General features: G+C 30.1%; 3 protein-coding genes and 1 pseudogene across 3 annotated transcripts; 3 read left to right on the top strand and 1 right to left on the bottom strand.

Annotated features, from left to right (window-relative positions):
- Positions 1-12,135: 12,135 nt before the first annotated feature.
- On the top strand, positions 12,136-24,996 carry LOC146529943 (TWiK family of potassium channels protein 7). Its single transcript, XM_085200575.1, has 7 exons — positions 12,136-12,405; positions 18,499-18,672; positions 19,566-19,689; positions 19,871-20,029; positions 20,155-20,352; positions 20,766-20,986; positions 23,709-24,996. The coding sequence occupies exons 1-7, from the start codon at positions 12,247-12,249 to the stop codon at positions 23,868-23,870; spliced, it is 1,197 nt and encodes a 398-aa protein (XP_085056701.1). The 5' UTR covers positions 12,136-12,246; the 3' UTR covers positions 23,871-24,996.
- Positions 12,418-13,731, bottom strand: LOC146529946 (cAMP-dependent protein kinase catalytic subunit alpha pseudogene; annotated as a pseudogene).
- On the top strand, positions 14,102-15,844 carry LOC146529945 (cAMP-dependent protein kinase catalytic subunit 1-like). Its single transcript, XM_085200634.1, has one exon. The coding sequence runs from the start codon at positions 14,188-14,190 to the stop codon at positions 15,235-15,237; it is 1,050 nt and encodes a 349-aa protein (XP_085056760.1). The 5' UTR covers positions 14,102-14,187; the 3' UTR covers positions 15,238-15,844.
- Positions 16,097-17,345, top strand: LOC146529944 (cAMP-dependent protein kinase catalytic subunit 1-like). The gene has a single exon (XM_085200953.1). It carries the CDS (start codon positions 16,264-16,266, stop codon positions 17,335-17,337), a length of 1,074 nt encoding a protein of 357 aa, XP_085057079.1. The 5' UTR covers positions 16,097-16,263; the 3' UTR covers positions 17,338-17,345.
- Positions 24,997-25,333: the final 337 nt, after the last annotated feature.

Below are 25,333 nucleotides of genomic sequence, written 5' to 3'. Positions count from 1 at the left end.
TAGAACTCCTGTAAAAATGCCAGCAGAGCATAGTTGAAGATTGAATTTGTTGAAAAATATCAAATTAACTTGTTGCGACGAAAAATATTTTTTAAAAATATTAATATCATTCTCAAAAGCGAGAACTCTTTATTTTACTATAGAATATAGGTAGTTCTACGATATTTAGCCTGAATGAAAACCAGAACTCTGAAAAAACTGCCAGCAGAGCATAGTTGATTGTATGAAACGTAGAAAAATGACAATTTTAACTCTACATATGTTAAAGTACTAAATTTTTTTTTTGAAAGTGTTCCGACACGGGAACTCTTATATTTCTAACAGAATATGAGTTATTCTATTATACAAAGCCAATTACAAAACTAGAACTCCTGTAAAAATGCCAGCAGAGCATAGTTGAAGATTGAATTTGTTGAAAAATATCAAATTAACTTGTTGCGAAGAAAAATATTTTTTAAAAATATAAATATCATTCTCAAAAGCGAGAACTCTTTGTTTTACTATAGAATATAGGTAGTTCTACGATATTTAGCCTGAATGAAAACCAGAACTCTGAAAAAACTGCCAGCAGAGCATAGTTGATTGTATGAAATGTAGAAAAATGACAATTTTAACTCTACATATGTTAAAGTACTAAATATTTTTTTTTGAAAGTGTTCCGACACGGGAACTCTTGGATTTCTAATAGAATATGAGTTATTCTATTATACAAAGCCAATTACAAAACTAGAACTCCTGTAAAAATGCCAGCAGAGCATAGTTGAAAATTCGATTTCTTGAAAAATATCAAATTAACTTGTTGCGACGAAAAATATTTTTTAAAAATATTAATATCATTCTCAAAAGCGAGAACTCTTTATTTTACTATAGAATATAGGTAGTTCTACGATATTTAGCCTGAATGAAAACCAGAACTCTGAAAAAACTGCCAGCAGAGCATAGTTGATTGTATGAAATGTAGAAAAATGACAATTTTAACTCTACATATGTTAAAGTACTAAATTTTTTTTTTGAAAGTGTTCCGACACGGGAACTCTAATATTTCTAACAGAATATGAGTTATTCTTTTATACAAAGCCAATTACAAAACTAGAACTCCTGTAAAAATGCCAGCAGAGCATAGTTGAAGATTGAATTTGTTGAAAAATATCAAATTAACTTGTTGCGAAGAAAAATATTTTTTAAAAATATAAATATCATTCTCAAAAGCGAGAACTCTTTATTTTACTATAGAATATAGGTAGTTCTACGATATTTAGCCTGAATGAAAACCAGAACTCCGAAAAAACTGCCAGCAGAGCATAGTTGATTGTATGAAATGTAGAAAAATGACAATTTTAACTCTACATATGTTAAAGAACTAAATTTTTTTTTTTGAAAGTGTTCCGACACGGGAACTCTTATATTTCTAATAGAATATGAGTTATTCTATTATACAAAGCCAATTACAAAACTAGAACTCCTGTAAAAATGCCAGCAGAGCATAGTAGAAAATTCGATTTGTTGAAAAATATCAAATTAACTTGTTGCGACGAAAAATATTTTTTAAAAATATGAATATCTTGCTCAGAAGCAAGAACTCTTCATTTTTCAACAGAATACAGGTAGTTCTACGATATTTAGCCTAAAAGAAAACCAGAACTCTGAAAAAACTGCCAGCAGAGCATAGTTGATTGTATGAAATGTAGAAAAATGACAATTTTAACTATACATATGTTAAAGTACTAATTTTTTTTTTTTGAAAGTGTTCCGATACGGGAACTCTTGGATTTCTAATAGAATATGAGTTATTCTATTATACAAAGCCAATTACAAAACTAAAACTCCTGTAAAAATGCCAGCAGAGCATAGTAGAAAATTCGATTTGTTGAAAAATATCAAATTAACTTGTTGCGAAGAAAAATATTTTTTAAAAATATGAATATCTTGCTCAGAAGCAAGAACTCTTCATTTTTCAACAGAATACAGGTAGTTCTACGATATTTAGCCTAAAAGAAAACCAGAACTCTGAAAAAACTGCCAGCAGAGCATAGTTGATTATATGAAATATTGAAAAATGTCCATTTCAACTCTTCATATGTAAAAGTACTAAATAATTTATTTCTGAATGTGCTCAAACACGAGAACTCTTGTATTTCTAATAGAATATGAGTTATTCTATTATACAAAGCCAATTACAAAACTAGAACTCCTGTAAAAATGCCAGCAGAGCATAGTAGAAAATTCGATTTGTTGAAAAATACAAAATTAACTTGTTGCGACGAAAAATATTTTTTAAAAATATGAATATCTTGCTCAGAAGCGAGAACTCTTCATTTTTCAACAGAATATAAGTAATTCTACGATATTTAGCCTGAATGAAAACCAGAACTCTGAAAAAACTGCCAGCAGAGCATAGTTGATTGTATGAAACGTAGAAAAATGACAATTTTAACTCTACATATGTTAAAGAACTAAATATTTTTTTTTGAAAGTGTTCCGACACGGGAACTCTTGGATTTCTAATAGAATATGAGTTATTCTATTATACAAAGCCAATAACAAAACTAGAACTCCTGTAAAAACGCCAGCAGAGCATAGTTGAAATTTGGATTTCTTGAAAAATATCAAATTAACATGTTGTGACGAAAAATATTTTTTAAAAATATTAATATCTAGCTCAGAAGCGAGAACTCTTCATTTTTCAATAGAATATAAGTAGTTCTATGATATTTAGCCTGAAAGAAAACTAGAACTCTGAAAAAACTGCCAGCAGAGCATAGTTGATTGTATGAAATATTCAAAAATGTCCATTTCAACTCTTCGTATGAAAAAGTACTGAATAATTTTCTATTTTAATGTGCTCAGACTCGGGAACTCTTTAATTTCTAACAGAATATGAGTTGTTCTATTATAAAAAGCCAATTACAAAACTAGAACTCCTGTAAAAATGCCAGCAGAGCATACCTTAATATTCAATTTGTCGAAAAATATCAAGTTAATTTGTAGCGAAGAAAAATATTTTTTAAAAATATTAATATCTTGCTCAGAAGCGAGAACTCTTCATTTTTCAATAGAATATAAGTCTTTCTACGATATTTAGCCTGAAAGAAAACCAAAACTCTGAAAAAACTGCCAGCAGAGCATAGTTGAACATGTGAAATGTAGAAAGATGACAAATTCAACTATTCATATGTACAAGTAGTAAATATTTTTTCAGAGTTCTGTATTTGTTGCAGGCTAAATATCATAGAACTATTTGTATTCTATTGAAAAATGAAGACTTCTCGCTTCTGAGCACGATTTTAATATTTTAAAAAAATATTTCTGCGTTTCAGATAAGAAATTTGATATTTTTCAACAAATTGAATATTCAGGTATGCTCTGCTGGCATTTTTACAGGAGTTCTTGTTTAATTGTTGGCTTTTTATAATAGAACTACTCATATTCTAGTAGAAATCAAAGAGTTCCCGAGTCTGAGCACATTAAAATAGAAAATTATTCAGTACTTTTACATACGAAGAGTTGAAATGGACATTTTTGAATATTTCATACAATCAACTATGCTCTGCTGGCAGTTTTTTCAGAGTTCTAGTTTTCTTTCAGGCTAAATATCATAGAACTACTTATATTCTATTGAAAAATGAAGAGTTCTCGCTTCTGAGCTAGATATTCATATTTTTAAAAAATATTTTTCGTCACAACATGTTAATTTGATATTTTTCAAGAAATCCAAATTTCAACTATGTTCTGCTGGCGTTTTTACAGGAGTTCTAGTTTTGTTATTGGCTTTGTATAATAGAATAACTCATATTCTATTAGAAATCCAAGAGTTCCCGTGTCGGAACACTTTCAAAAAAAAATATTTAGTACTTTAACATATGTAGAGTTAAAATTGTCATTTTTCTACATTTCATACAATCAACTATGCTCTGCTGGCAGTTTTTTCAGAGTTCTGGTTTTCATTCAGGCTAAATATCGTAGAATTACTTATATTCTGTTGAAAAATGAAGAGTTCTCGCTTCTGAGCAAGATATTCATATTTTTAAAAAATATTTTTCGTCGCCACAAGTTAATTTTGTATTTTTCAACAAATCGAATTTTCTACTATGCTCTGCTGGCATTTTTACAGGAGTTCTAGTTTTGTAATTGGCTTTGTATAATAGAATAACTCATATTCTATTAGAAATCCAAGAGTTCCCGTATCGGAACACTTTCAAAAAAAAAAAATTAGTACTTTAACATATGTATAGTTAAAATTGTCATTTTTCTACATTTCATACAATCAACTATGCTCTGCTGGCAGTTTTTTCAGAGTTCTGGTTTTCTTTTAGGCTAAATATCGTAGAACTACCTGTATTCTGTTGAAAAATGAAGAGTTCTTGCTTCTGAGCAAGATATTCATATTTTTAAAAAATATTTTTCGTCGCAACAAGTTAATTTGATATTTTTCAACAAATCGAATTTTCTACTATGCTCTGCTGGCATTTTTACAGGAGTTCTAGTTTTGTAATTGGCTTTGTATAATAGAATAACTCATATTCTATTAGAAATATAAGAGTTCCCGTGTCGGAACACTTTCAAAAAAAAAAATTTAGTTCTTTAACATATGTAGAGTTAAAATTGTCATTTTTCTACATTTCATACAATCAACTATGCTCTGCTGGCAGTTTTTTCGGAGTTCTGGTTTTCATTCAGGCTAAATATCGTAGAACTACCTATATTCTATAGTAAAATAAAGAGTTCTCGCTTTTGAGAATGATATTTATATTTTTAAAAAATATTTTTCTTCGCAACAAGTTAATTTGATATTTTTCAACAAATTCAATCTTCAACTATGCTCTGCTGGCATTTTTACAGGAGTTCTAGTTTTGTAATTGGCTTTGTATAATAGAATAACTCATATTCTGTTAGAAATATAAGAGTTCCCGTGTCGGAACACTTTCAAAAAAAAAATTTAGTACTTTAACATATGTAGAGTTAAAATTGTCATTTTTCTACATTTCATACAATCAACTATGCTCTGCTGGCAGTTTTTTCAGAGTTCTGGTTTTCATTCAGGCTAAATATCGTAGAACTACCTATATTCTATAGTAAAATAAAGAGTTCTCGCTTTTGAGAATGATATTAATATTTTTAAAAAATATTTTTCGTCGCAACAAGTTAATTTGATATTTTTCAAGAAATCGAATTTTCAACTATGCTCTGCTGGCATTTTTACAGGAGTTCTAGTTTTGTAATTGGCTTTGTATAATAGAATAACTCATATTCTATTAGAAATCCAAGAGTTCCCGTGTCGGAACACTTTCAAAAAAAAATATTTAGTACTTTAACATATGTAGAGTTAAAATTGTCATTTTTCTACATTTCATACAATCAACTATGCTCTGCTGGCAGTTTTTTCAGAGTTCTGGTTTTCATTCAGGCTAAATATCGTAGAACTACCTATATTCTATAGTAAAACAAAGAGTTCTCGCTTTTGAGAATGATATTTATATTTTTAAAAAATATTTTTCTTCGCAACAAGTTAATTTGATATTTTTCAACAAATTCAATCTTCAACTATGCTCTGCTGGCATTTTTACAGGAGTTCTAGTTTTGTAATTGGCTTTGTATAATAGAATAACTCATATTCTGTTAGAAATATAAGAGTTCCCGTGTCGGAACACTTTCAAAAAAAAAATTTAGTACTTTAACATATGTAGAGTTAAAATTGTCATTTTTCTACGTTTCATACAATCAACTATGCTCTGCTGGCAGTTTTTTCAGAGTTCTGGTTTTCATTCAGGCTAAATATCGTAGAACTACCTATATTCTATAGTAAAATAAAGAGTTCTCGCTTTTGAGAATGATATTAATATTTTTAAAAAATATTTTTCGTCGCAACAAGTTAATTTGATATTTTTCAACAAATTCAATCTTCAACTATGCTCTGCTGGCATTTTTACAGGAGTTCTAGTTTTGTAATTGGCTTTGTATAATAGAATAACTCATATTCTATTAGAAATCCAAGAGTTCCCGTGTCGGAACACTTTCAAAAAAAAATATTTAGTACTTTAACATATGTAGAGTTAAAATTGTCATTTTTCTACATTTCATACAATCAACTATGCTCTGCTGGCAGTTTTTTCAGAGTTCTGGTTTTCATTCAGGCTAAATATCGTAGAACTACCTATATTCTATAGTAAAACAAAGAGTTCTCGCTTTTGAGAATGATATTTATATTTTTAAAAAATATTTTTCTTCGCAACAAGTTAATTTGATATTTTTCAACAAATTCAATCTTCAACTATGCTCTGCTGGCATTTTTACAGGAGTTCTAGTTTTGTAATTGGCTTTGTATAATAGAATAACTCATATTCTGTTAGAAATATAAGAGTTCCCGTGTCGGAACACTTTCAAAAAAAAAATTTAGTACTTTAACATATGTAGAGTTAAAATTGTCATTTTTCTACGTTTCATACAATCAACTATGCTCTGCTGGCAGTTTTTTCAGAGTTCTGGTTTTCATTCAGGCTAAATATCGTAGAACTACCTATATTCTATAGTAAAATAAAGAGTTCTCGCTTTTGAGAATGATATTAATATTTTTAAAAAATATTTTTCGTCGCAACAAGTTAATTTGATATTTTTCAACAAATTCAATCTTCAACTATGCTCTGCTGGCATTTTTACAGGAGTTCTAGTTTTGTAATTGGCTTTGTATAATAGAATAACTCATATTCTATTAGAAATCCAAGAGTTCCCGTGTCGGAACACTTTCAAAAAAAAATATTTAGTACTTTAACATATGTAGAGTTAAAATTGTCATTTTTCTACATTTCATACAATCAACTATGCTCTGCTGGCAGTTTTTTCAGAGTTCTGGTTTTCATTCAGGCTAAATATCGTAGAACTACCTATAATCTATAGTAAAATAAAGAGTTCTCGCTTTTGAGAATGATATTTATATTTTTAAAAAATATTTTTGCATCTCAACAAATTAATTTGATATTTTTCAACAAATTCAATCTTCAACTATGCTCTGCTGGCATTTTTACAGGAGTTCTAGTTTTGTAATTGGCTTTGTATAATAGAATAACTCATATTCTGTTAGAAATATAAGAGTTCCCGTGTCGGAACACATTCAAAAAAAAATTTAGTACTTTAACATATGTAGAGTTAAAATTGTCATTTTTCTACATTTCATACAATCAACTATGCTCTGCTGGCAGTTTTTTCAGAGTTCTGGTTTTCATTCAGGCTAAATATCGTAGAACTACCTATATTCTATAGTAAAATAAAGAGTTCTCGCTTTTGAGAATGATATTAATATTTTTAAAAAATATTTTTCGTCGCAAAAAGTAATTTGATATTTTTCAAGAAATCGAATTTTCAACTATGCTCTGCTGGCATTTTTACAGGAGTTCTAGTTTTGTAATTGGCTTTGTATAATAGAATAACTCATATTCTATTAGAAATCCAAGAGTTCCCGTGTCGGAACACTTTCAAAAAAAAATATTTAGTACTTTAACATATGTAGAGTTAAAATTGTCATTTTTCTACATTTCATACAATCAACTATGCTCTGCTGGCAGTTTTTTCAGAGTTCTGGTTTTCATTCAGGCTAAATATCGTAGAACTACCTTTATTCTATAGTAAAATAAAGAGTTCTCGCTTTTGAGAATGATATTTATATTTTTAAAAAATATTTTTGCATCTCAACAAATTAATTTGATATTTTTCAACAAATTCAATCTTCAACTATGCTCTGCTGGCATTTTTACAGGAGTTCTAGTTTTGTAATTGGCTTTGTATAATAGAATAACTCATATTCTGTTAGAAATCCAAGAGTTCCCGTGTCTGAACACTTTCAAAAAAAAATATTTAGTACTTTTACATATGAAGATTTATAATAGACATTTTTTAATATTTCATACATTAAACTATGCTCTGCTGGCAGTTTTTTCAGAGTTCTGGTTTTCTTTCAGGCTAAATATCGTAGAACTACTTATGTTTTATTGTAAAATAAAGAGTTCTCGCGTCTGAGTATCATTTTATTAATTTTAAAAATTACTTTACCTTTCGAACTATTTTCGAAACGAACGTTCTTTTTTTCTGTTTAAAAATTTTTTTCTTCGTGAAATTAACAGAACTATTGTTAAAAGTTATCAGGAACTATTTTATTCATCCCTATGAGTGCAGATCTCGCCCCGATTTTTATTTGCAAAAAAATGATCTGCTAAGGGAAGTTAGCAGATCATTTTTTTACATAACTTTTTCAGGGGTAAAAACGACAGAACTATTTATAAAACCTATCAGGAACTATAGAACTCAGGTGCATGCGAAGAGAACTCCATTTTTTTTTGATCTGCTGGACAATGCTCTGCTAAGTTCACAGACATACTTTTAACTGGGTGGACCGATTTTGATAATTTTTTTTTTATTTGAAAGGTATAGCTTCCCGAATGGTCCCATTTTTTTTTGGTCCATGTCTGACAATGGTATCCATGAGAAAATCACATAAGTCTTAAATTTGCATTATGCATGTGCGCGACTAATAGCCGAATAACTCAATGTCGCGCCAACCGATTTTGATGATTCTTTTTTATTTGAAAGGATACACTTCAAGGATAATTTGGTGAAAGTTTGGTTAGGTTTCGATTATGGAATCCGGAGAAAATTGAGAAAGTTTGTTTTTTTTGGTCAAAAATTAATTATACTGTAATAGTTACAAGCAAAAACTTTTTAAATTGATGTCAGAAGTGAGATTCCTGATCGTTGCATTTCTTTTCAACCAATCTCAAAAAAGAGGATGTTCTCATTTTCCACCAACTTCAAAAAAGGGAGATTCCGAATTCACCCGAATACTTTTTATGTTTGTTCTTGTCAATATACCAAAATGTAACTTTGCACAAAAATAATAGCTAATTAAATGAAGTTTTACATAGAACAATCATAACCACTCGTTGACAACCACTACCACCACCATCACCACTCGTTCAAGAAGCATCATTTTAAGATCTACCCATCACTAAAAATCGTAAAATAAATTAATTTTTAACAAAAACAAAAACTGACTTCTAACAACGAACTAAAAAGTGAAAAATAATTATATAAAGATTTTATAATGTTGAAGTCGGTGTCAAACTAATGCTACAACACCTTTACTACAATATCTAATTACTAAGCCTGTTTGTTTTACTTGGCACCGACTTCAAAATTATAAAATCTTTATATAATTATTTTTCACTTTTTAGTTCGTTGTTAGAAGTCGGTTTTTGTTTTTGTTAAAAATTAATTTTATTATTTATGTTCAATTTTATTAGATCAGAAGTTTCTGACGGAAGTTTCTATTTTGACTGTAAACGCGACCTGTCGTAGGTTCGTTTTTCGCCCGAAGAAATTAAATATGTAAAATTTCTTCGTTCTGGTGTCAAGGCAAAGCAGGCATTATATTTTAATGCTAGACTTTTTCTGCTTATCCTCCTACATGGGGGATAAGGAGTAGAGCTGAAAAAAAAACTATAATTATATTTAAGCATGAGATTTCCTTACATTACAGACAAATGTTAGTAGAGATTTTATAATAATTAATATTCCTATAACAATCCTAATAATATCAATTAAACTTGGTAATTGGCATTCATGGTGAGCAAGGTCCCTATAATTTCGTAATGATTGGTTGGTATTTGCTTATTACATTTTTTACGCCATTTATATTCCTTAGAAGTATATATGTATATGAAACTCACAACGACTAGTACTTTTAGTTGAGGCCAGTCGTGGCGCAGAGACACAAGTGTGTGACTGTAAACGTGACTGGTTGTGGGTTCGATCTCCACTCGAGAAAATAATATATAAACGTTTATTCATATCGAAATTACAAAAAATGAAATATTTATTTAAATTTACATTTTCGTTTCCTTGTTCTAGTGTGGAAGCAAAGCGCGGGAGAGGCGTTAAGTTCCGCCGCTCAACACGCAATGCCTCCAGAATTCGGCGGCGGAAAATGAGGTTTGGAGTGTCTAAACACTAGGTTCCCTCTGCCTACCAAGTGTTTGTGGGATATAATACATGAAACTTACCACGACTAGTAAGACGGGTAAGACTGGTTCAAGAGTCGTTATGAGTTTTAATAAAAAAAATTGAGTAGTCAACAATGATATTTCGACGACGACGACTGACGATATTAAAACCGGTCTCGGATATTTAAAAAAAAACCGCTTCACGCTGTATACCACATGTAGCAGGATAGGTCAGCCTAACCTAGACACTTAGTTCCCCATTTTCCACCAAATTCTGCCATACAGTGTAAAGCTGATTTATTTATTTATTTTATATTATTAAAAATAAAAACAATTACTTAAAAAATCAAGTGATGTTTTTCGTGAGTAAAATAGAGATATTCGTTTTCTTTTATAAAATATTCAAGCGCCCGATCCAAATAGCTAGCAACCTTAATAAACTACGTCGAATCAGCTTTCGATATCAACCGGTTGCGTGTACAAAATGAATTTGCCGCAAGTACCCGCAAGGCGCCGGCCGCCAGTTCCGCAAACGGCCTATATAAATTATAACGAAGAAAAGAAAATCGTTTAAAAATTGGATATAGATACATTGATTCTAATCTCAATATGAATGATGATCGTTATGAAAATTATTTTTTTACACAATTTGTATATATTTCTGATAATTTCGAATACATTTTTTATATTACAATATTTAACTATTGTTTGAATAGATCCTCAATTTTATTTATTTGTTCACTTTTATTTATTTACCCCTGTATACCTACACATATGTTCATGTGAAGATTTTTATGTTGAAATTTTTAATGTTTATGGTTAAGGAAATTTATTTAGAAAAAATGTTTTTAATATTAACTGTGTGTAACCAACATTACTATATGTTAATTTTTTCATATAAATTTCAGGATTTACCGTATTGCGTCTGAAAGCTTATCATGCTCTCGACTTCAGTCGTTTTAGTAATTCAGTTGTTTGCGGTCCGTAGCCGGGAATGGTTGTTCCCGATTCCTGTTATATATTAGTCTTACGAAATTAAAGTAACTTCGTGACGAAAGTTTTTGTCTTGGATATACAATTTTTTTTCGTATATATTTGTGAAAAAAAAGTTAGTAGTGCTTTTAATTTTTTTTTGTGTAAAGTGAAATTACAGCCTTATATTAATTATTTTAAATGATATTTCAAACGGTATAATATCTATCTATATGCATGATAAATATTTGTATAACATAATATGAGTCTACGTATTTTATTATTTTTTATTATTTCGTGCCAGATAACATCAGTTAAATGATTTTAAATTATATTACCACCTTGAAAATTTCCTTGTGCTTATACCTTCTATTCTCAACTTATGTAACTAGGCGCAATGCAGGTTTAAATTCGATAATATTTTAATACATTCAAATCGAATACTTGCTGGATCTCTAGCATTAGTTTATTAGTAAAGATTGCCATTGTAAGAAAATTAAGTAGAATCGACGACGGGTTAGAGAACTTCACGTGACCTACTTCCACCACCTTCACAAAAACCAGAACAATTATTGTCCATACATATCGACATTTGCTAATATACGATTAACAATATAGCTAAGGAGAATTAGAATGCAATATTATCGTTAAATATTTTGCGTTTGCCAACCTATAGTAGGCGCCAGCAATATGATCTGGCGACGTATAATTTACTACGTCAATACTAACCAAGTATTGAAAACAGAATTGATTTAGTTTTGTTGGGTACTATAGTTAATATTCAGCTTAATAGTAAAAAAAACATATATGATTATTGAAATCTATTATTATTATTATTAAATAGACGCTGTTAGTATAGACATTAGATAATTAGATAGAATAGTATATAACAAACCATAATGTACATATTTTTTCGAGTAATTTCATGTGTGTAGCAAATACAAACAAATCATCCAAATATATTATTTAGTATTAAAAAAAGTAATTAACTCGGTCCGCTACAAACATTTTTATCAAAAAGAAATACAAAGTGCATGTAACTTGCAATCGCGAGTAATATAATACTGCTGTGCTTTTTATTGTTCTCAGCTTTTAGTCACAAGGCACGTTAAAACATAAATTTAGTTTTCGACTAAAATTGTATTTTCTTATATTATAGAAGTGTATTGTATTACAGATAAAAAAATGATTCTTCACACACAATTTTCACTACATTGTAATTGAATAAATGAAACGTTAAGTGGAACCTGAATTGTTATAAGGAAGTAAATTATTAATAGCAAATAAAATGTGTAAGAGCGTAAAAAGTTTAAACTGGGAAACAGAAACTCTGATGGGTTCCCCAGCACCATCCGTATCAAAATGGGAACGCTTCTTTCCAAGAGCAGCTCTCTCACATATAGGATTGTACGTCGCCCTCACATTATACACGGCAGGAGGTGGATTAGTAAGTATTTTTATTATTTTGCAATTTTTTTTAATATATACTTACAGATAAGGCAAGATATTGTTTAAAATTAACCCTTTTAACTTACGACAAATAATTATTCAAATAACAACCAAGAAATAAAAATATGCCCTAATACATCAGAGTAGACTTAAGTAAAACTAACTAATTAAAACCTCTAATGAATAAAAAGTAACAAAAAATAATTCGTAATCTACATTGATAGGTGTCAAAATCAAAATATCAGAAATCTTCAAATTCTTTTTCATATAAACAGATGGAACTCTCTTTTATTTTTTCTTCGTCATAGGTTTCAAAGTATGACGTGTCGCCCGCTGACTGTATTTTAGGTACAAAAGGTGGAGTTAAGCGACTATTCAATAGTTTGTCCCAATCTATGTCACGAAACCATTGATGATTTTTAAAATCTAGAACACCATTTTTGAGATTACCAAAACGTCTTGTTACATCGACTTGAAGCGTCCTTATAATTAGATCTTTTAACTCTGGAGAAAAATGATAAGGACACCTGTATTTCCCTGACACAATTTTTTCGTAAATCCGCATTGGATCTGACGCGTAAAAAGGGGGATGACCAGCATTCATTTCAAATAAGAGAATACCTAATGACCACCAGTCAACGGGCATTCCATATCCTTTACTTAAAATAATTTCAGGTGCTAAATATTCAGGAGTACCACACAGAGTCCAAGTTCTACCACGGACTAATTTACAAAAGCCAAAATCTGTTAGTTTTATATATCCAGTCCTTTCTATAAGAATGTTCTCTGGTTTTAAATCTCGATACACTAATTCACAAGCGTGTAAATATTCTAAGGCTAGAATAACTTGAGCTCCGTAAAACCTTGAAGTGCTCTCCTCGAATTTGCCCAATTTTCGCAAATGTGAAAACATTTCTCCTCCCGCTATGTATGGAAGGACATAATAAAGATAAACATTATCTTTGAAAAAGAATTTCATGTATACACAGAAAGGAAAATTAAGACTACATAATATTTTCTTTTCGTAGTAACTATGTCTAATTTGCTTCAATTTAACTATTCTTTCTTTTTCCAATGTTTTCATGGCGTAAAACCTTCCTGTATTAAGATGTTTTGCTAAAAAAACTACTCCAAATGCACCGGTACCAATTACTTTTTGCTGTTCAAAGTCTCCTAGTTTCGCATTGTGTTCAGGTTTATTGTTCCAGATATCAACAAATTTTTCATGTAATTTTTTAAGATATTGATTATACTGCTCTTGACGCTCAATTGAATAACCACTTTGGGGAGGAAAGCTGATGCGTTTACTTGCATCATCAGCCATAGTGTATAAGTCGTTTTACCAAACTCTTAGTTATTATTTGAATTAAAACTTTAAAAAATAATTAAACTTTAATCAATACTAAAACTTATAATTACGTACAAACAAATTTTAGTTTTGTAAATTTGACATTGAAATATGACCATTTTTTATTCATGGAACAGTAATTATTTTTTTTAATTGTTTATACTGTCCTAATTGAACCGCATTTTACAATTGTACCTACTAACAATGACATACATATATATTTATTTCACAATCTATGTTTTATCACAAATAATAAACGTTTGCCGCTGTTGACATATATTTGATGGATGTCATGATAGTCATGTGAAATTAATTTTAATTGATTTTTATACTTTTATTTATATTATTTGTTGACTTTTATATCACTTTATTTTATTTTTATATTATTATATATCGTTTTATAAAAAATGCTTAATAAATAGTTTAAAATATATGGCTAGACCCTCATACACTCGACAGAATCATCAGGATCACCGCCGTTATTTGGACATGTTAAAAAGCGACTTTGTAGCAAGGTACGAAGATCCCCCACTATCGGAAAAATGTCCAAAGGACTATGATTGCATTAAAGCTATCGGCAATGGTGCATATGGAGAAGTTTTCTTAGTGAGAGATAAAAGTACGTTTACCTATCACGCTATGAAAGTAGTTACAAAGAAAGTTGTTGTTGAACGAAAACATGTGAAACATTTAATATTGGAGAAGAAAATTACTCAAGCCTGTCAATTTCCATTTTTGGTATCCTTAGACGAAGCGTTTAAAGATAATTTATATCTTTATTTTCTATTGCCATATATTGCCGGGGGTGAACTATTTACTTACATTCAAAAATATGGCAATTTTTCTGATCATCTAACGAAGTTTTATGCCAGTCAAGTGACATTAGCATTAGAGTATTTGCATCATTGTGATGTCGTTCATAGAGATTTAAAACCAGAGAATATTCTTCTTGACACAAATGGATATATTAAGCTATGTGATTTCGGGTTTTGTAAAATTCTTAAGAAAAAAACTTGGACTTTATGTGGAACCCCCGAATACCTAGCACCAGAAGTCATTATGTCAAAAGGGTATACATTCGCAGTAGATTGGTGGGCCCTTGGAGTTTTAATTTTTGAAATGAGCTCAGGCTACCCACCATTTTTTGCATCAGATCCGAGTAAATTATATGAAAAGATTTTAGAAGGACATTTCAAGTGCCCAGATACGTTAAGTGGTGATTGTAAAAATTTAATAAAAAACTTATTGCAAGTAGATCCAAATAAGCGTTTGGGATCGCTTAAAAGCGGAGTGTATGACATTAAAAGACATTTATGGTTTTATGATATCAATTGGCAATCTGTATTACATCAAAGGGTACGATCCCCTTTCGTTCCCATTTGCTCATCGCCAGGAGACACCAGTAATTTCCCTGAAGTAGAACAAACAAAACTTAAAAGAAGTTCAAAATGCCATTATGAAAGCGAATTTGAAGATTTTTAAAAATTGCTATGTGTTCTGAGTCATTTTGTACTACTGCTAAGAAAACAAATATATTTATTATTTAAATATGATACATACATATATTTTTTTGAAATAATTTCTGTTCAATACAAAAATTTAAGTATAACTTTCAGATATACAAATTATGTGAAATTATAAATACAAAATGATATAGATTTTATTAATTTTAAATTAAAAAAAATATATTATTGACTATTGATATATTACATTATAGTTTCTCTTTCAACAGCCATTTCATATAATTTGTTATGTACTACGTAGTTTTCGTCACCTCTATAAGTAGGACATTATATAAACCAACGGTGTTCAGGTTAATTACTCTGTATATCGACAACAACATCCAAGTTTTGATTGATTAATTGTAATTTTATTAAATTATATATTATATCAACCTCCATAGATGTTATCCTTTTTCCCACTTAAACACTATTAATCCTGTTATCCTCTCAGTTATTTTTAATTACCTTTCCTTCTGAAAGTGTGGTAGGTTAGATATATAAGGTAATATAAGCCTCCTGTAATATAAGCCTGCCATTTATAAGGCAAAACAAAACAAAAATAAGTATGTCAATATTACTTATATATTTAAAACATTATGCTATTGTTTTCCAGTTTATTTAAATATAATGCTTTAAATAATAAATTAAAATTATATACCTACATATAATAAAATTCCAGGAAAGAAGTTTTGATAAATAAAAGATTTTACTTTGTTTTACATTTAACGACTGTGTAATTTTAATTTAGCAATTGAAAACATATATACTATATGTACGAGTACAAAAATTATATATTTGATTTGTAAACTTGCTACACAACTTATATGTTTATAGAAATATAAAAAATAAATATATTTTTTAACCATATTTTCTCCACGTCTAAAAATTGCCAAGTAGACATCTGTCAGTTTATGATTTTTCTCAATGTGGTAGCTGCTGTGAAGAAATGATTATTTTGAAACAGTTATTCAATATGTGAAATGTTATTTATTAATGCTTAAACGAAATGATATTTGATAGAAAAGACAAAAAAGTTATACATTATTCTTATGAATTACAATTAAGCCATAGAAGATATCTAGATTCGTTAAAAGAAGAATTTGTAAAATCATATACGTCCGCAATTAAATATGAAAAATCAGTAGAAGATTTCGATCTGGTCAGAATAATTGGTATTGGTTCCTTTGGGACAGTGTTCTTGGTTCGTGATAAAACTACTTTTGAGTATTACGCAATGAAAGCTTTAGAAAAAACTCATATAGTGAAAAAGAAAAATGTTAAGCAATTATATCTAGAAAAGAAAATTTTACAGAGCATTTCTTTTCCTTTTGTAATATCTTTAAATTTTTGCTGCAAGGATCAATTATATATTTATTTTATATTACCTTTCGAACCAGGGGGTGAACTTTTTACTTTGATAAGAAGAATGGGAAATCTCTCTGAACCGTTATCTCAATTTTATACAGCACAGATGGTATTAGCTATAGAGTATTTACATCATTGTGGCATCGTCCATAGAGATATTAAGCCTGAGAACATTTTAATTAACGAGACCGGGTTTATAAAAATTGGTGATTTCGGCTTCGGTAAACCTTTAAAAAACCGAACCTGGACAATATGTGGTACACCCGAGTATATTGCTCCAGAGATTATTTTATCAAAAGGATATACTTACAGTGTAGATTGGTGGTCGCTCGGTATACTTATATATGAGATGATAGCAGGATTCCCCCCCTTTCACCACGCGGACACCATGAAACTTTATGAGAAAATTCTTTCTGGAATTTATAAAACTCCAAATTGCATGACGCCTACGTGTAAATCCTTAATAAAACATCTTTTAGACGTGGACCCGACTAGGCGCTATGGCTCACTAAGAGCAGGGGTATATGATATTAAAAGCCACCATTGGTTTGGTGAGATAAATTGGCACAAGATATTACATCAAAAAATGTTTCCACCGTTTGTTCCGGCCGGATGTAAAGACCAAGGCGACACTAGTAATTTTCCAGAATTAGGAGAAGTTAAATTGAAAAAATGTGAAAAATGTTTGTATGAGAAAGAATTTGAAAACTTTTAAATAGCAAGTTCAACCAACTATAGCTGTTTTCGTTAAATTTTATATTATATACTATAGATATAATATATATTTTAATATACTATAGATACTATATTTTATGATAAAGTTATGTATTAAAAAATATATCACTGATTTATTTTTTTAACCGACTTCTGTAAGAAAAGGAGGTTATCAATTCGACTGTATTTTTCTTTTTTTTTTTTTTTTATTGTGTTTGTTACCTCATAACTTTTGACTGAGTGAACCGATTTAAAAAATTTTTTTTTGTTTGAAAGGTGAAGCTTCCCGAATGGTCCCATTTTTTTTTGGTCCATGTCTGACAATGGTATCTATGAGAAAATCACATAAGTCCTAAATTTGCATTAGGTATGTGCGCCACAAATAGACGAATAACTCAATGTCGCGCCAACCGATTTTGATGATTCTTTTTTTATTTGAAAGAATACACTTCAAGGATAATTTGATGAAAGTTTGGTTAGGTTCCGATTATGGAATCCGGTGAAAATTGAGAAAGTTTGTTTTTTTTGGGAAAAAACTGATTATACTGTAATAGTTACAAGCAAAAACTTTTTAAATTGATGTCAGAAGTGAGATTCCAGATCGTTACATTTTTTTTCAACCAACCTCAAAAAAGAGGATGTTCTTATTATCAGCCAACTTCAAAAAATTCCCAATTCCCAATTCGCCCGAATACTTTTTATGTATGTTCTTGTCAATATACCAAAATGTTACTTTGCACAAAAATAATACCTAACTAAATGAAGTTTTACATGGGACAACCACAACCACTCGTTGACAACCACTACCACCACCATCACCACTCGTTTAAGAAGCATCATTTTAAGATCTGCCCATCACTTAAAATCGTAAAATAAATTAATTTTTAACAAAAACAAAAACCGACTTCTAACAACGAACTAAAAAGTGAAAAATAATTTCACAAAGATTTTATAATTTTGAAGTCGGTGCTCAGTAGAACAAACAGGCTTAGTAATTAGATATTGTAGTAAGGTTGTTGTAGCATTAGCTTGACACCGACTTCAAAATTGTAAAATCTTAATATGGCACACTATTTCAAAAGTTAAGTAACATTACTTTAATTGTTTTAAATATAAAATGCTAAATTACGAGAATAGATGTTAATTTTATATGATTATATAGGTATTTCGTGCACTTGAATATCCAGCTGAGATGGCGAAGCAAGAGTTTCTAAGAAATCGTCTTCTTACGGAGAGGTGGAATCTTATACGAGTAGTATCCGACTATAACATGAATGGAACTGAAGAAGAGAGCTTAGAAAAGGTTTTAAGTGATCAACTGGCAGTATACGAAAAGGTAGGGAATATGCTTAATTACTTTCTAATATATTTTAATATGTTTTAATCTATAAAAAGTAAATAATTTCACATTCTACTCATATCAATTTTTATTTGCAATAGCATATTATTTCCTATAAAGAATATACTAAAAATATCAGTTCTAAGCAGAACGTGTATATAGGCTTATACATATAATACATACAATAAATGCTATTGCTATTTCACTATATTGCTATTCCACTATATTTATTTTAAAATTTAAAATTTTTAATTAATGCGTGAAAGTGAAGCAAATTTCACTTTCACGCGAAAACTACTGAATGGATTTATATGAAACCTTACAGTATTAATATATGTAACTTATACAACAGAATAACACATAGGTTCAATTTAAGTAAACATTATCTTTAATTTGGGTAAAATATAAGTTAGTACGAGTATATAGTTTATACGGTCGATAGTATTGTATAAATACTTCAGCAACTTTTTTCCCCTAACCCAGGGCTAAACACCGTAATGCAGACATTACGAGTTGAGAAGCGGGACTTAAGGTGCTTTGTCTTCGATTCCCCCAAGTGGGAATTGCACTCGTAACTGTCATATTCAAAGTCATACTGGTACAGAGTACCACTGTGCAAGCACGGTCTCTTATTTTAATTATATAGGTATACAAACGTAGGTTAATAGTTTTATTCATGCAAGTCATATAGTTCAGCGGATATTTTTACTATAAAATGTAGCTAAATGAAACGTTTTAAAGTCTTTAGCAAAGTTTTATTATTCTACGTATAAATGTTACAAATACAGGTTTATACTTCCTGTTGCCAAACAAATTCTTACTAATAATATTAATTAGATTTTGTATCAATTTGTATTTATAAGCCCAGTTACGAAGACTTTATTTTTCAGATATTGGAAGATGCTTCAGGTAATGGTATAGCTTTAGAAATAGAGAAAAATTTCCCACCAGTGGAGGAGAAATGGAGTGTACTGCAAGCTGTGTTTTTTTCTTCAACAGTATTAACTACAATAGGTGTGTAAGAAGCATGTAAGCATTCAGCATATTAGTATATAAGAATTAAGATGAACAATTTGAAAAGTTATAAAAGATATTGTTTATTATATGAAATATTTATAACATTCAAGTACTCGCTACTATTTTAGCTTACGTTAACATATCGGCAATATTATTTAATCGTTCGCAATTGCTCCAGGTTACGGCAACATAGTACCAGAAACGTTCTGGGGAAGAGTGTTTTGTATTGCATACGCACTTATTGGAATTCCACTAACGCTCACAGTGATCGCGGATCTGGGAAGAGTTTTCGCAACATTTGTGTCTTTTGTGGCCAAACAAATGCCGGCGATGCCAAGTAAGTTTATTCATTCTACGATTTATGTGCGGTTCGCGTTTATACGTGCCGCACATAAATTACCTATAAACGATACGAAAGAAATCTATTTATATTTATTTTCAGTAATTATTTGTTGTATCTAGAATGGTGTAGTTTGTCCGAAAGCAATCCGGCCGGCCAGAGGTCTTTGTACGCGCTGTGGGCGGTGTGCTTCTTGTTCGTGTATTTGTCGGCTGGAGCTGGACTATTCAAGATGTGGGAGGACGATTGGACTTTCTACGATGGATTCTATTTTTGTTTTATAACGATGACTACTATTGGATTTGGAGATCTCGTTCCGAGTAAGAACTATGTGATCTACAGATAACTGCTATATGATATGACATGAATATGTGAAATATATAACCTTAAAAATTGGTTAAATTTTTTAAAATGGAAGTACGTATGTTAATTACACATCACATCTCGGTCGCCTTTGTGGTTAATTTGGGCGGAATGTGTATGAATTGTCGTTGCTTGCAGAGGGAAACCATATTGAAAGGATTAAGTGCATATTTTAAATTTAATATTATGAAATATTAGATATCTTTTTAAGACTTAAACATAAAATGTCTTTAGTTTCTGTCTGTAGTGTGCCTATACCTCTATTCTTTGTCTTGTGTATGCAGAATATTTGTAGAAAATAGCTGCATTGATTAATAAATCTCTGTACATAACCTTCTTATCTTTTATATAATACGAAATTCTTTTTCAGAAAGACCTAAGTACATGCTGCTATGTACGTTTTACATTTTAATAGGCTTGGCACTAACGTCGACAATTATTGAGCTAGTTCGTAGACAGTACGCCAGGTCTTGGCAGCAGCTACGTGCCCTATCTGGTCCCCTGGCGGACACCCTGCGAAGACTTGGCGACGCCGGGCGCGGAGTCGACGTGTCTGCTCTCCATAACGATCTGAGAAAGGTCTTAACAGTCGTAAGTAGAGTTTATGCTTCGTACGGATTAGTGGCTAGGCCTTGACCCTGAAACGCCTGCATTATTTTTAAGTAAGTTGAATTTTTATATGTCGTATAAAAATCTATCAGCACTGTACCACTTTTTTTGTCTTTCTATGGAATTGGCAAGTATAATGTTGAATAAAAAATATTATATTAAATACTTTTATACTACTACTTACAATTACTTAATAATGTTCATTTCAATGTTTTAGTATTACATTTTAAGGAAAACTTTATGTACGCTAAAGGTTTTTTTTTTCGTATTTGATAAAATTTCGACTATTAAAAACATAGTGGGTACTAATGGTAGTTATGAATTATAAAAAAATACGTTTTTTATTTTTTTTTATCAAGCAAGTGTGACGATTTTGCGCGGTTTTTAAACGGTGACGTGGCCCCTGCGCCACACCGCGCAAAAAGCGTACGACTGTACACGCGACGGCTGTGGGTTCGATTCCCACACGGTATAATAGGTGACTATACTGACTATACCATCAATCATGGAATACGGACCTGTAACCAGGGGCCGGTAGACTAGGTACTATTTAGTTTTTAAATTACATATTTAGTCAAATATTTTTTTATTTAATATAACAATGCACATTGACAACAGTTTAATACTAAATTCTCCATTAATTGACTGTATTACTTTAACAAATATATAAAAGCTGAGCTTTATTAAGTGTTCACTGAGTGTTTTGGAAAAGTGTTGATGTTTCGAGTTCAAAGCAAAAACACACGATGAGACGGCAGTCTCGCATTCAACAGACATCCGCCTCCGTCGTAAACAACTGAAGTCTCATATCTTGGCTGACTAACACCCAGATCGATATCGTATTCGTATGTATAAATCGTGATAGGAAAATACCTTTGATTTCATTATATGCTATTGCATTTATACTGCTTACATGTAGCTAGATGCAAATTAAATGGTAATCTTTCTTGAATTCATTAAGTTGATTTTGAGAAACGGCATCTTTTATTTATTATTTATTATGTTATTTTATATAACTCATGAATTATTCAATAAAACACAAGTTAATAGTTAAATATGTTATGTTTTTAAAGATGCCTTTTTAAAACAACTTTATTTCTGACTTTTTATATATTATCAAAATGTTATAGTTTTGTCAGTATTTAAGGCTAGAGCAAACTGTAATCTATTTTCGCTACGATCATATGGCGATGCTTGCATATGTAAAGAATGAGGCCGTCAAGTGCTTCAATGTCGCAATACCACCCTTTTAGTTTTAGTACCCAATAAAACGTGGAATAGCTATATAATGGCCTAGTAAAATGGGCGGTGTTTTTTTATTTGAAAATTGAAATTTTTATTCGCTATCGGAGAAAAATCGATTCGAGCTCTCGTCGATCTCACGGTCGCAGTAACGAGAAAACCTCTAAAAGTGTTGTGAACTAAAAGATATATGTTATGGGATATTTTTATATGTTTTCGATTTGCTAGTTATAAAACATCGTGTTGATATAAAAGTGCGTCAGTATTGGTCGACCTTCGGCGAGATGTGTAGATACGTATTACGTGTCAATGTTAGACGAACTGCTGCCTTCAATTCACTGATTTTATTGATGGATGTGGGTATCTAATAAAAATCTTTCCGTTGGACCGCATCGGTTTTGGCTATACATAAATTTCGTTAGTTATTATAGTAATCTTATACCACACCTTCATTTTCCTCATTCTTCTTCTTCTTCGGTCGTAAAAGCATTAGATATTCTCACATCTGGTGAGGTATTGGTTATAGCTTGACAATTATATATATTTTAAATATTCACATACATTTATTATTATGTTAATTATATGTGGAGTTATTATAGATAATATTTTATATAGTTTGTACTATTTAAAAGCATTTACGTATATTTTTACAACTGTCGTTAATAAATAATTATCAATACTATTTAAGACGATGCCATCACGCCGCAATTACACCATTAGGGTACAATTGCAAAGTGTCTTGTTGAACACACGATGAGTGTTGGTTTAATTCCCATCTGGGGAATGATAATTTAAAATATTTCGTTCGTTTCGTTTGGTCTAGTCATGTTAGTTTCAAAGTTTAAAATATTAAAATTATAGGTTGCTCTCCTTCTCTAAAGGTAGTCTAAAGGTAGCAGAATCGTGTGAATTATTAAAATCGCTGTTACTTTTATTGTTGTTGAATTACTAAGTAACAGTTGCTAGGTAAAAAAATTAAATCCATAGTCATTAGTTTGACACTTTCTAAACATAATAAGATAAAATATTTAAAAGAATCGTTTACAATTAAATAACCAATATAGAAAGTTTACCTTAAGTGTACTTCGTTAATTGAGACATTAAATTACCTTACAAAATATACGATACACTAAATGTGACATGGAGGGTAATAAAGAGTTTGTAGAGGTAAGGGTCGATGTGCGTCATTGACATAGGACTGCTATATAAAACGATATATATAATTAATTTTTGCTTTCGTAGGAAATTGGCAGTAAATTTGTAATGATTATATTTTTACTTATTATTATTGTAATTAAATATTTAATATTAACTTATACTTTAATACCTATACTATATTTATATACAACAAGTCGATTTATTTGTTTTAATTTGAGTATAGGTAATATATGTATATTATAAAAAACAATATATTGTATTTAATATGTTCTCTGGTGTTTAATAAAATGTAATTCCCTTTTAGGTCACCATGCCGAGATTGGGTGGACGCGACGGGCTAGGTGAAAAGCGTCAGCTGGAGTGGGAGGCGGCGGTCGAAGCCGTCATTAGGGATATAACAAGCCCAGTAACGAGTCAACCGAAACCGCCAATTGTCCAAATAGTTATATACGAATCATCTGTGTAGATAAGTATTATAAACTTCAATAGAAAAGTGGTAATCGTTTGCTGCCATACATTTCGCGATGATGCAATGCAAAAGCTGATGTAATACTATCAAATTAACTACTTATAAATCACGGCAAAGTTAACGCTATAAAAATGTTTGATGGGTTTTTTTTACAATGAAGCAAATAGACATCCGCAAACATTTGTTACACGCTCGCTGTGAAAACTTACTAAAAAAAACTTAGAAACTAATGCTTTTGCATATTAATTATATTTAGTATAAAAGTGAGGTCTGTTTGTAGAATTATTAAGAATGAATAATCGATACAGATTTATCTTTTTAATAGTTTTCTATGAAGTCTCTCTCTGACTGTATATATATAAAATGATTAAATTGATTTGAGTCAATAAGATAAAGGTATCCATATCGTGTGTCTGTTTTAAGAGTAATACTCATACATAATTCATCGAAATATCATGTTATTAAACGTAAAGATATTGGCAATTTCACTTTTAGCAGTAAATTAAGAAATGTTAATATGAAAATGGCACTAAAGAATGTTTTGTTTTGAAAAACAACCTGCAAGATGTTGCTTAGAATTTATTTATTTTAAATTTAAATCCTATATAGAATATACAACAAATTACATTCTCGAAATTAAGGCAAATGATGAAAGTCTTCCTTTTAGCGCTTAATTCTTATCACTATATCATGTCTAATGAAGCACACTAATCTGCGTGACAATTTAACATTAGGAGAGCTTATCAGAAAGGTCAGGATATAGTTAGGAAATTTATATAACGGATTTTGTTTATTTTTCATAAGGATTAGGTTTGTAGTATATTTCATTGATATTAAAGAACGTATAAACAAGGAAAAATATAATTTTAACTAAATATTCTTTTTGCTGTTAGTGACGATTGAAAATAACTAAAATTTTTATTTAATAAACTACATAAATTAATATTGAGTAAAAGAGAAATTGTTAAAATTTTATTAAGATTGTTTTTTTTTTAATTTTTTTAAGAGTTACATTGTGACTCAAAAGACATTTTTGTGGTGTGGTAACATTGTGATGACTAGCTCTTTGTAAATGTAAGTAAATATGTGCTGTAAAAGTTGATTAAATTATTTGCGTTTAATATTTGGATTTTATTATTTCTATATACATATACCTAGTAGTAGTAAGTAGTTTTGATTATTGTACTTTGCTCTTTTAATATCAAGACACGTGCCAGAGCGTCCAGCCAAGTTCGAAAGATGGAAACCGGCAATGTGTATTTTACACGAACCGTTTCAAGCTACTTCATAAATGGTCAAATAATTTGTCTCCATGACATTTTTTCAGAAGCTCTGATGTATATAATTGATTATTTTATCCCAAATGAACGCTGTACGGCATATAGATCTCTCAATTGTCGGTGTAGTCAAGAACGACTTATAACTTAAATGTTAACTTGGCTCTCATTACACATTTATAT

This window comes from Heliconius melpomene, chromosome 17 (genome assembly GCF_056956725.1).
Source record: "Heliconius melpomene rosina isolate 202511_hmr_F chromosome 17, ASM5695672v1, whole genome shotgun sequence".
Lineage (NCBI taxonomy): Eukaryota > Metazoa > Arthropoda > Insecta > Lepidoptera > Nymphalidae > Heliconius > Heliconius melpomene.
This window is presented reverse-complemented; position numbering and strand designations above follow the sequence as displayed.

Excerpts from the sequence above, each read along its gene's own strand:
- LOC146529943 (XM_085200575.1), top strand. The coding sequence starts at position 12,247 with ATGTGTAAGAGCGTAAAAAGTTTAAACTGGGAAACAGAAACTCTGATG. Across the intron at positions 20,030-20,154 it reads ACAAATGCCGGCGATGCCAA|AATGGTGTAGTTTGTCCGAA; the intron begins GTAAGTTTATTC and ends TGTTGTATCTAG. Across the intron at positions 20,987-23,708 it reads TGAGAAAGGTCTTAACAGTC|GTCACCATGCCGAGATTGGG; the intron begins GTAAGTAGAGTT and ends ATTCCCTTTTAG.
- LOC146529944 (XM_085200953.1), top strand. The coding sequence starts at position 16,264 with ATGATATTTGATAGAAAAGACAAAAAAGTTATACATTATTCTTATGAA.
- LOC146529945 (XM_085200634.1), top strand. The coding sequence starts at position 14,188 with ATGGCTAGACCCTCATACACTCGACAGAATCATCAGGATCACCGCCGT.